General features: G+C 39.5%; 2 protein-coding genes across 4 annotated transcripts in view; one reads left to right on the top strand and one right to left on the bottom strand.

Moving 5' to 3' along the window:
- Positions 1-5837, bottom strand: part of LOC106806739 (importin subunit alpha-4-like) — a 31116-nt gene extending 25279 nt beyond the window's left edge. The window contains 1 exon segment of the mRNA XM_014808784.1: positions 5641-5837. Within this exon segment, the coding sequence (XP_014664270.1) occupies positions 5641-5718 (78 nt within the window). The 5' untranslated portion in view covers positions 5719-5837.
- Positions 5838-6038: 201 nt separating this feature from the next.
- LOC106806743 (exocyst complex component 2-like) overlaps positions 6039-12607 on the top strand; it is a 24131-nt gene continuing 17562 nt past the window's right edge. For 2 of the 3 annotated variants that reach the window (XM_014808787.1, XM_014808786.1), the window contains exons 1-12: positions 6039-6173; positions 7681-7818; positions 8388-8558; positions 8757-8883; positions 9320-9433; positions 9956-10080; positions 10507-10584; positions 10742-10887; positions 11133-11214; positions 11407-11509; positions 11731-11843; positions 12446-12514. In XM_014808787.1, the coding sequence (XP_014664273.1) occupies positions 6155-6173; positions 7681-7818; positions 8388-8558; positions 8757-8883; positions 9320-9433; positions 9956-10080; positions 10507-10584; positions 10742-10887; positions 11133-11214; positions 11407-11509; positions 11731-11843; positions 12446-12514 (1285 nt within the window). In that variant the 5' untranslated portion in view covers positions 6039-6154. Of the gene's footprint in view, positions 6211-7680; positions 7819-8387; positions 8559-8756; positions 8884-9319; positions 9434-9955; positions 10081-10506; positions 10585-10741; positions 10888-11132; positions 11215-11406; positions 11510-11730; positions 11844-12445; positions 12515-12607 lie in introns of all 3 variants that reach the window. The other variant, XM_014808788.1, reaches the window with a different exon arrangement.

Genomic DNA, 12607 nt, shown 5'->3' with positions numbered 1-12607 from the left:
ACTGTGAAATCCGCGGATTTCCGCGGATGTGCGGAAGATTCTCATTCCTGAATGCTTTACTTGGCCTAAATCAAAACAGTAGTGCACGTGCAATCCATTCGATAACCATCAGCTGTGTGGGTTCGTTGCGCAATTCATTTCTCCACGAGTTCAAACTTCAAGACAAACTTGTGCGTACATATGATACCAGAGTGTTGTTTCATCTTTGATTTTGATTACGATATGATTTGATTTTATGATGTTGTCGTAATCTAGTTATGTTATTGCGATTATTTGCCTAAACACATTACCCATAGTTAGGATACAAATAAATTATTTAATAAATGTAGCAACCGGGCCACCTGAAAATCCATTTGGCCACCCGAATCTCATACTCAAGTGGCCCGGCCGGCCACCTGAAAAAAAAGTTAAGGGCAAGCCCTGAGTGTATAACCTTTCGTAGTGATGCGCAACAATGCTCGGACGAATAGCGCCACCGAACTAGTATCCGATGCTCGGACGAATATCCACGACCTTAAAGGACATATATATCGTGGATATTCGTCCGAGCATCGGATACTTATATACACACAAGTACAAACAATCACCCTATCCCACGAAATAGCAATAATCACCACGGTTCAGTGTGATTTTACTACTAGTACTTTGTATATATTCTTCATATGTTTTCAATGTTTGTCGATTACTAAGTCACTGTGCAATTTAAATGAGAAACCTGTGTATGCTGTTGAGTCAGTCCCCACTACTGTGCAATTTAAATCAATATTTCTATGACAGATAGTCTTCAATTGTTAGATTAAATAATCTAACAATGTGTCTCACTGCTGCTCTGTGTCTGGACTTTTTGTATTTTATTACATGTAAATATTTTAAATTGACAAAAACTTTCATATTAATTGTACCATCTTGGTTTTATTCATATTTGATACCATAATAAAAAAATAATTGTATATATGTTAATCAATATCATTATCTTTTAGTCGTATAACTTATATGATTTTTCACAGAAAATCGACGCGTTCGGTTTCCTAGACTTGTTGTCAGAGTGTTGCTACTTGCTGTCAGAGGGCACAGCCTCTGACAGCAAGTAGCAGCCTTACTTGCTGTCAGAGGCAAAATTGCCAAATTTCATACCTGGACTCCCGTTAATTTCGTACCCTGTGCCCTTAGGCAAATTGGACAGGACCTTACAAGTTTGAACAGGCTCTTAATTTTGTTCAATTTATTACATTACAGGGCTTGAAACTAACCTAAAATGTTCACTAGCCAGCAGGGCTAGTGACCTGTAAAATCTACTAGCCCTTAAAAATATCTCCCAGCCCTTACTTTTTTCTGAAGTGCCGCGCTGAGGCTACGCAGTGAGTAAAATTTTGCCATTTGGGGGGGTGGGGTGGGGGTGGGGTGAGGTGGGTGGATCTGGGTTTTAATTTTAGACGTCCGAGATGCATTTGCGAAATTCCTTGACTGTGGAAATTTAGATTCAGCATATATTAGTATATATATATATATATATATTATATATATATTATATATATATATTATATATATATATATATATATAAATATACATAATATATATTATATATCAAGAGCTAATAAATACATAGAATGTACAACCGGGAAATAGTGCTATTTCACGGCAATATTATTCTACTTTGTATGCGGTTCATAGACTAAGTTCATGGTATTGCGTTAAGCAGCATTCTTTTGCTCTCTAAAATAAGACCACGCTTATGTCTCTACGATACTCCGTAGGCAAGATATTGGAGCGTAATCTATGCCTCCACAGGCCTCAGTAGATATATATTGCCCGTGAAATAGCACTATTTCCAGTTTTTCATTGTACACTCTAGGTGTATATTAGCTCTTGATAATATATACATATATATATACTTACATATATACAATCATCAGTACTATGTTATAAGAGCAGAATAATTCCTTTATAGTAACTATAGTAGTCAGCCTACGGAAATATGAAAGTTCATTGTTTAATTTGAACCGTTTGTGACTATCTCTTACTACTCTAGTAATATCTCTACTACAAGTACAGAGTTTGTTAGTAGTTAGTACAAGTACAGTATAGAGTTATAAGTAGAGTTATCCTGTTTGTGTTAGTTTGAATTTGTATAGTTGTATTGCTTAGTTGACTGAATATAAACCACATAGAAGCGTGTTATGCTAGTGTTAGGATGAACATCGTATTATAAAAGGCTTAGAATAGGTACCAGTTACAGGAATGTAGGTTTAAAGAGGTTATTTTCATAACAGTACCTGACAAAAACATGACTAACTATTTCACGTTAATATAGACCAGAGACTGGCATTGTATATTAACCAGGGTGATTCCAACTCCGTATAAGTAAATTTGAGTTTCTAATTTGATATTTTAGCAACCGTCAAATTGAAATAATCTTCGTTTGAAAAGGGGAGGGATTGTAGTGTTTAACCCTGAGGTCAGCTGAAACGTAAACCAAAGTTAACTAACGGTTCCACGAATGTAAACAGAAAGTAGAACAGAAACGCATTGCGTATATACACTGTGAGGGGATTGGCATGAGCTTGTGAATAGAGCAGCATGGTGGTTGGACCGATTTTATTGTCTGAGGTACTGAAGCTGTTTTAAGTTAGGTTTTGGCAATTTTATTATGTTTGCACCAGCGAAATTTTATATTATTTATTACTATTTCGGTCGGTGTAGTAGTTGCTGAAAAGTACTAGTAATGCTTTATCTGGTAGGCATTCCCACTCGCCAACAGGGCTGGTCAGACCAGACATTCTCTAGCCTTTACTGCATTTCTACTAGCCTCGGCGACGCGGGCGAGCGTTAGTTTCAGCCCTGCATTATTAATAAAAGTATTAGCTTTGTGTTTATTAGGTATACTCATAGTATTCATTTGCAGTTTGTATTAAGAGTAGAGTAGTCTTATGAAGTAAAAACTAGTCAGCAAATTGGTAATATTGTTTGATATAAAGGCAATATAAATTTTGAATAGGCCAAGCGGACTGATTATATGGGGGGTTGAACCGCGGCCGTCGGCAAAATAGCGCGCAATTTCACTATGCTATAACAGCAATAAATTCCTAGTATTTTTCAAGTTGGTGTAATCAGTAATATATCTGCTACATGACGTGAGACTATATTTTGCTATATTTTTCGCTGGTGGCTACAGCAGCCATATCTTAAATGTCTCGAGGCTGGAGGTACGACAGTCCATTCGCTTTCATACTTAACGAGACAAAGATGGCGGCGGGTGGCGCCAGATTTCGAAATAAAGCTTGGGAAATAAATTCACGATTGAGAGTTTAGATGAGCTAGAACCTAACCCTAACCCTAATCCCAAAAAAGGGCTTCAACAAACGACGGCTGCCGTACCTCCAGCCACCGCGTATATTTTTCAGATTGTGCATTTTTGTGCAATGCTTTCGAAATATAATCCTTTAAAGGCATAACATTCAAGTATATTTTTCATGTAGTGCATTTTTTCATGGTACATAAAGTAGCATGGCAGTGACACATGATACATTTTTTCCACACAAGTGGTAGGGCTTTAATACTAGTATATTAAATAGTGGAATAAAGAACGTGTTACTGTTAGCTGAGTATTTCATGCAATAACTTCACACTTATGAACATTGAAGAGATGTCGGGTGCCCAAGCCATGTTTAGCAACCTCGAATCAGTTAGCATATATTCGAAAAACAGATTTGCTGGTTCCCAAACTATCCTTGATCAAACTGCTGACCATCTTCATTAGTGCATGTGACATTGCTCAAGTTGATTGTGTATAATACGCAGCAGCTACGGGTACGGCAGGCCGTATCTTAATGTCTCGAGGCTACGAGTACGCCAGTCCAACTACGCATGCGCTGCAGCCGTATCTTAATGCCTCGAGGCTACGGGTACGGCAGTCCCACACACAAGTAGAAACAGTCCACTAACCCTACCACTAACTATGGCCCAAGGATAGAGAACATGGTCCAATAAAACCAATGTGCTCAACCTAACCCTAATTCTAACCGCATCCTAACCCTAACCATAACCTATTATATTGATATAATATTATATTTATATTGATGTAAATTATATTGTTTTATTGGGACCATGTTCTCTATCCTTGAAGCCCTAACTATAAACCGACTCGGCTATCTTTATATGAAAATCTTAATCGTGAATTAAATCGTGAATTAATTTCGCAACAGCATTTTTTTGTGGGAAAGCGACGCATGCGGAAATGGACGTGCCGTACCCATTAGCGCTCGCGACTGTAAGATAGGCGGTTGGCCGAGCTCTGCCGTACGCTCCAGCTAGAGACTGCAAGATTTCCGCCTTCAAAATTTGGCATTCGCGTCTCGGAGATTACTATAATTCCACAATTTTTTTGATTTCCACACTGATGTCTCTACATTACACATAGTAGTGGTTAGATTTGCTTGCCCCAAGTTAACTGGCGCTTGACTCGGCGCAGCCCCAAATACGTTCGATTGCTAGTCACGGTGGATTTTTTGTTACCACGGGTCAACCCGGTTAAGAAGAAGTGAGCGGCTCGCCGAGGTCGCTCACTTGGGGGGGAGGTTGGGGAATTATCCACAATCCCATTGCAAACAACACGCATGCATGGCGACGATATCAGTGCGGGATCAGTGCTGCATGAATGTAGCAGTGTGAATGACTGCTTTGCTCAAGGACGGTCAGTGGATAGGATGATGTTTATTACTGGACATGCTCTCTATCCTTAAGCAACTCATTCTTAGATTTCATTAATAATAAGATTGCAATTGCTATTCTTTTTTTATTGCCACTGGCATCCATGATAATTAACCCGGGTTAACCCAAAAACCGTTCGTTTATCTTCCCTAACCCAGATGCGTTCGATTTCGTACCCAGGTTAACCCAGGTGGCTCTGGGGATGCAAATCGAACGCACTATAGATGTCACCAGCATACTGTACAATACATCACAACTGTCACTCGTGGCTAGGGCCTGCATACCTCCCAACTCCCATTCGTTGATACAAATATAGTTAATTTTTTAAATTAAATTGTAATTAGTGTTAGGGTTAGGGTCACAATGCACCATAAAAGTTTTATTAAAACATGAGTTTCAGGCACGTGATTTGTATCAACCAATGGGATTTGGGAGGCATGCAGGCCCTAGCTGCGAGTACAACTGTCTATGTCAGTGTTCTCAATGGGAGTGAGGCCGTCTAATAATGTATTCTTTTTTTTGGATGTAAATGTAAGATGTTTTCATAATCATTTTGTGTGTGTTGGGAGTGATTTGAGCTGTTTTAAAGGTTATTTTTGTGTTTTGGGAGGTTATGGTGATTCCGTTTTAGAGGGGGTGATTCAGTGATTTCCGTCCATTTTCCGTTTCCATGGAAATGTGCAGTCTCTAGGCCAATCCAGCCACTGCGAAAATAATAACCTAATTCACTTTCTGCCAAACGGACAATTCCAGTTGGCACCCCGGATTAGTTTAACAGATATGTGAACTATATATACCGTGGTCCCACACTAGGATTAAGCAGGAGTAGTGAGATTAGGGCCTACTAGTAGTACTACAACTTACAAGTACAGTTACAATTTACAAAACTCAAAACTCAAAGGCGAGTGAAAAGGGAACCCGGCGGAACGTACCTCTGTATCTTTTCCTTTGTTTTTCAAAAGGTGTAACCTTCCTTTCTGCATATTTTTATCGCGCTCAATGTTCTCCATGTTAATGATTTTAAAATTCAGTTACAAATATCAAAGTAGTGTCTAAATACGTGATATTTCGATGCTTCGTAGCAATGGATCAAAAGTTTCAAGATGCCGGCCACCGATCGAAGTATACTCCGCACCGATCGAGCTCTGGTGCGTATGATTCGTGATATCTGTAAAATACCATAAAATTATCTCAGATTAATGTAAAATATAATTATTAACAAACTAGATTATATTTTTACTAATTTTATAAAATATTATCTATGCATTTTACCGTTAAAAATTATTTATTTTCAGAAACAGTAGAGTACCGCAGATGCTTACGCAAGCGATTGTGCCACTGTGCGACAGTGCTCATCGCCGCCCCCTCCGCCGAGTCGCCGACGACGACCTGAGAACAATATATATACATATTGTTCTCAGACGACGACGACGACACTCACAGTGTATGGCGGTTGAACTTCATGGCAAGTTTGCAGCTTACGGCGCGCCGCCCATAGTTTGGTACTACAGCATAGCAATTAGCCGTTGAATTAATTTCACACGGTATTGAATTAATGTTCCAACAGTTTCATAATAATTTTTTATTTTAATATGCTTCACTCCAGAAGTGCTCCAGAATTGTTCAAATGCCATACATTCAGCATAAATTTTAAAAATGTATTACTATTACTAAATAGTAATACCGTACTATATTATAATCAGTGTTGTAGTCGAGTCCGCACCCCTCGAGTCTGAGTCCGAGTCGGAGTCCGAGTCCGCGCCACCCGAGTCCGAGTCCGCGCCACTTGAGTCCGAGTCCGCGCCACCCGAGTCCGAGTCCGCGCCACTTGAGTCCAAGTCCGCGCCACCTGAGTCCGAGTCCAGTTTTGATTAAAAAAAAAGGGGGGCACAGACCGACAAGGCCATGCACTCACTTCTATATGTATGTGGTTGTTCAAAAATGGGGGGGGGGTGTCTCCTGCCCCCTGGATCTGTCACTTGTTTGCATGAAATAGAAAGTACAAAAACTTGCATAAGTCAGCACTTTTGGGACCAGCATATTTGTGTTGACTTAGGAAAATGACGACTTACGCGTAAGTCGTCATTTTGTCGATTAGGAATCGCAACAGTGCATCGTAGATATTCGAAAGTGTATAGTCAGCCGAAAACACAGAGACACGAGTCATACGAAACGTGTCAAAGCATCGGATTCATTTGTGTTCTACGAGAATGACACGGCTTGTTGAACCAAATGAGAGAGTGCTAGTACCTTCGAAGTGGTAGAAGAAGAGAAAGAAGTGGTAGAAAAAGCGCAAAGGGATGAAGTGACAGCAGATTCAAACCAAAGGGACAAGAATCTTAATCGAGCCATTGAAAACGTTACAAGATTAGGCCGTGTATCTAGAAAACCTAGGAGTTTTAGTTTTAAATTCTTGTAAACTGCATGTTACAACATGTACAGTTGTGTACTATATGTATGTAGTGGCCTCGAGCCGGCCTCGACCCGAGTCCTCAAGTCCGGAAGGCTCGAGTTTGAGTCCGAGTCCGAGTCATTGCACTCCGAGGCCAAGACCGAGACCGAGACTAAGGAAAACGGTCTCGAGGCCAAGACCGGCCTCGAGACCTAAACAACACTGATTATAATTTATACTACTTACTAGTATAGTATTACTATAATTTATAAATTGAATAGCTATATATATGATTAATAATAATACTTAATACTGATAGCTGAATATCTTAGTTTATACAGTGAGAAAAATTCTGCCCTTGCCGGAGTTTGAACTCATATCCTACGAAGTGAAAGGTGGATACGCTAACCACTGGACCACCTATAGCTAACTGTTTGGAAAAAATATATAGCAGCAATAGCCAGGTCCAGAGCAAGTTCAGCATGGTTTTCTTTTATCACTTATGATAAGTGCTATGTGCTAAGTAATATTTGGTAATGAGGCAACATATAATTATATATCTTTCATGTTTGTATTATAGGTAAAGGCAAGATGTTACATACTAACCGACAAGCAGAGCCACCTAAGGTTACAGGGTTATCGCCTAAGGAAGGTCCTCCAGGAACTAAGATAATCATAAGAGGCGAAAACCTTGGTGTTAATCCGCAAGATGTATTAGGTACTGTCACCGTACAGTTTCTACAGTAATCACACCATATATAGACATGATGCACGTGAAGTTATGCTTGCTGAAATATTCACATACATGATACAGCTTGCAAGCATGGTGGGCATAAAAGAGCCATGCTTCATCTCTTGCAACGTTTTCTGCATCCAAATGTTGGCGTACAATGAAGCGTATGTGTGCGTGCATATGTTTGGCCATACTGGTTCAGAAATTGGGACTATCTACTAAACAATTGTTCTTGTTCAGTTGTTGGCAAAAATTCACAGTATTGTTAGCTAAACAGGTAGATGCCTATAGTTTGTACAGATCATTAAAAATCTAGATTTATTAGTAAAAATTCCTTTTGCAGTCATGCTTCTTTAATCCAAATTACGGTTGTAGTACATTATTATCAAGTTTCAAAATGCACCGTGATACTTTTAAACTGAATTTAATTGTGTGACATTGCCAACATTGATATGAAATTCATTAAGATGTGTGATTTGCTAAATAGTTTGATTATACATTGCACACTCGATAACTTATGTTATGATTTCCTGTGATGTTTTTCAATGAGACAGCACTCAGGATATGTGGGGTGGAGTGTGTGATGACCATGGAGTGGATGTCATCTAGCAAGCTGGTCGCTCGCACTGGACCCTGCAAAGGTGTCGGTGATGTGATCATTCTCACCAAGTCTGGAGGAATCGGCACCTGTACTGTCAAGTTCAGAGGATTCTTTGTGCAAACAGGTACAAGTAGCAGCATGGACAATATTTGGTTGATATTTACCCTTACGTGTGAATTTTATATGTGCCAAGTATGGAATGATGGTGAATACTAAATGGTGCAACAACTAGGTTTGCCTGTGCCAATATCTGTCATGTTTCAGAAAAGCAGCTACCAGTATTTAATTACATTGAATTTCTTGGGACTAATGTGTTTTGAAGGCCCTCTTCAGGAGTCAGCCGTATGGGTGGATGAGTCCAGATTGTTTGACAAGCAGAAGAGCAGGAGGGTGCAATCGCCTATTGTCTCCCAGGAAGATCCTCTAGGCCTGTCAGATGAAGCAACTCAGTAAGCTATTTGTTCCATGTTGAGTCAGACCGGTTACTGCTCTGCAGAACTGCTAACTTATTACTTATTACTGCTTACTACTTTCTAAAGCTAGCAGCAAGGTGCATGTCAATGCCCTATGCACCATTGTGTCAAACATCATCACTTGATTTCTATGTAGTAGACACCTCATAGTCATGTTCTGTAATGGTCTTTGGAACATAAAGCTTATGGACATCTGTGTAACCTTGGGTTCTGTAACAGGCACTGTATTACGTGGGGTCTGGGCACGGTAACATTTTTTTGATCATTGGCATTTAGCAATCTAGTAATCCATTTAAAACTGACGGAAACTCAGAATTGGGATACTTGGATAGCACTATCAAAATTTGTAAAATGTCACTGAGTAGTCTTCTGCTGCTAATGCTTCATTTATTGATTTACACATATCTTCTAGCAAGAAGATCTCCGAACATGAACTGGTAGAGTTATTTCCCGAAGGATCTGGAAATCTCAATAGTGATGATTTCGTAGCTCAGTGGTTTCTGGTAGAAAATCACCAAGGATCCAGGTATCGATTGAATTATCTCTTGTGTCATAAATGTGTTTCCTATATTATGAAGGTTTCTATGAGCCTACAAATCACAGAACGCAGGTGTAATAGTTATGTGTTGTGAGAGTTGCAAATGTGCTCATTCCATTCTTCTTCTTGGTATTTCATCTTTAGAAGGTGATGTAGACAAAAACCATGTGAATTAAGAGATACGAATCCAGTTTGCTTACACTGTTCAAATGGCATGTTTTAAGGACTCTGCGGATTAACAGAGCGGTCAGAGGCTTGTGAGCTTATTGGAGTCTAGATGCTATCAACACTTCTCTTCGAGCTTCTCAACTTCTTATACTGGTTTCACTAAATATATAAACTTCATAACAGGGACAACTAAAGTCGAACAGAATCGTTACTATAATCTAAATTTTAATCTAACCCTAATCTATAACCCTTTGTAACAAGTATAAGAATTTTATATTATGGAGATTAAACTCCGTAGTTATTAGCACTAGGTGTAAAAGCCACTCTCATGTCAAATTTCAGTTTTGATGACCTAAAGGCGGGTCTGACACACATGCAGAGACGTAGGACACACACGCTCGATGGACCAGCATCTCTTGTGAAGGACAACCTAGATTCATTCACTGAGTGCATAAACACGCTGACATGTATGAGCGCGCTTCTAATGTCGATATGCTGATATATCGCAATATCGGCATATGAATCATTCATAAAGCTTATGTATTGAGGATACTGTATTTATGCTGCCACCTATCGAGAAAGGAAGTAATGAAACAGAGTTTCCGGGGGCAGCCAGTTTCCATGTTGGACGTTAGAAATAAAGATACTGAAAAGTATCTGAATCTGTTTAATTATTTTGTGAACACCACAGCGCTCTACTCATTTAAGCGACTGATACCACGTAGTATCTGCATGATGTCGCGGCTGTATGCGCGTAGTTATTGCTACTAACGAAGAGAAAGTCGACGGTCATCGTCTCTGCAAAAAGTTACGCGACGCGTCCACTTTTGTGTGGGCGATACTTTGCACGTTATGCCTTTGCGCGTTCTGTAACGTTGTTGCTTGTTGTGCAGCATTACAGGGCATGATCATGTCTGACCAGAGGGCATCTGAAGGTCATCTCACTGATCAAGCTGAAGTAATTCTCTCAGGTAATTAATAGTTCTTGTTGCAGCATCTACCATATATAGGTAATTATAGGTATTAATAGGTATAACAGCTAATTAATAGTACCCTGTCGTAAAACAGGACCTACCTGTAATCTGTAATGGCAGATCGTCTCTGATACATGCTTGTGTGTGTGTGTAGAGGCCCTCGGCATGGCCAACGACCTGTTCCAAGACGTGCTGAAGCGACGAGACCGCGCGGACACCATCAGAAACGCGCTCAACGTCCTGTTACGCTTCAAGTTCCTGTTCAGTCTGCCGGGAAGCATCGAGAAGAATATACAGAGGGTACTTCACACTTGTGCTTTGTCATGTGCTATGTGTGTCCATGCAGTTTACTTGAAATTAATTGTAAATGCTTTATGGACCTAATCCAGTGTTGTGTTAACTGTCTATACATCTTGGTTTAGTGTGCACTTGTTTGTTACAAAAAGGTATATAAAAATAATAGTGAAATATTCTTGACTTGTCTCTGAGAAATAAATATTAGGCGTTGCTGTTGATGATATTCTGTTTTTAAAACAAATTTTTAGGGCGACATAGAAATTGTGATAAATGACTGGAGCAGAGCAAAATCTCTATTTTCGGATACTAGAGTGAAAATATTCACAAATGGTAAGTGTTTCAAGATGACAGCAGTGGAATTGTTTAGAAGCAAGAACAAAATTGTAAATATGTCAATTTTTACTTGACATGTGTTTGTGCTCTTGTGGGAGTTTAGTGCTTTTAACAATTTCCTGTTGTTTACTGCTCTAATTAATAAATGCTAGCATGAGGTCACTATTAACCTGAGAATTATGTTTGCAGTTTACGATGATGTAGAGCAAAGAATACAAGCCCTGCAGCAGAAGTTGACAAACAAACTTTCGCAGATTCCTGCTCCTTTAGAGGAGCAAAAAAGACTCATCATGTAAGTATGGTCAGTTCTTTAGTAGGTAACGTTGTTTCCTCATTTTCACGATAAACAGTTGCTATCTTGTCACGGTTATTTACGATGCTATAATAACGCCTTGACTTGTCACTGCCTTATGTGCTACCTAGGCACTTACGAGGCATAACACATAATCACGCCAAGATAATAAGTTGTTTTCAATATGATATGTCAAGTATAGTGTTGCTGGTGTATTTTAGGTACTTAAATGGCCTGGAGACAGCAGGCAACCCAGCCTGGCTCTGCATATCAAATCATCATGATTGGATAACTAGCACTATGGTCAGTTGTCAGGTTGACCATATAAAGGCTGGTGAGTGAGTATGGGACAATGAGTTGACCGACTGGTGCCTACAATTACACCTGGCATTGACCTCATCACTCTACAACCTAAGTCTAGACCGTACGGCTGCTTATCCAATGTTTTACCCACCAGTGGTGTCCAAGCTTGGATCCCAATGCTGCCAGTCTCTGACCCTTTAACCAGTAAAAGCAATAAACTGATTCCTGGTGTGAAACCAATCTTGGGAAATGCATTTGAGATTTAAGCTTTGGCACATAGGTTGAGAGTAAAATGTAAAAAAGATGCAGCTTTTCCTTCTTGTTTTTGTTTCTTGTGTTCTTGTTGTGTGCTTGTTGTTTCTTGTGTTCAAATGTTTTTGTTTCTTTGAAATTTCAAGTAACTGTACTGAGAAAATTGCAACATTCAAGTTGTATGGATGTATTGGAATCCGAAACAAACTTCTCTCTGTAAGTTGGAGACACATGTTGTGTAATGTAGCCATAGTACTTCCGGTGCCTGTAGCTAAAGCAGCCACACAACACCATCTATCACATTACTGCATCTATTTCCATATAAAATCACCTGCTGCTAATGATGCCTATATAGTGTCTGTTGTCTCTCTCGTTCCACAGAAAATCAAGGAAGTGAAGACCAGCCAGAAATCATCAAAACTGTTTTTGGAATAGCTGGCTACACCACTGGTGAGTGGACACTTCCTATGTAGACAGCGATCACTTAAAGGAATAATATGGCCATTGATTATGCAATGTTGACGAATGCTAGAGTAACTGGCA

The sequence above is a fragment of the Priapulus caudatus genome, unplaced genomic scaffold (assembly GCF_000485595.1).
Source record: "Priapulus caudatus unplaced genomic scaffold, Priapulus_caudatus-5.0.1 Scaffold177, whole genome shotgun sequence".
NCBI classification, from domain to species: Eukaryota; Metazoa; Priapulida; class Priapulimorpha; order Priapulimorphida; family Priapulidae; genus Priapulus; species Priapulus caudatus.
Note: the sequence above shows the minus strand (reverse complement) of the source record. Positions and strands in the feature narration are given on the sequence as shown.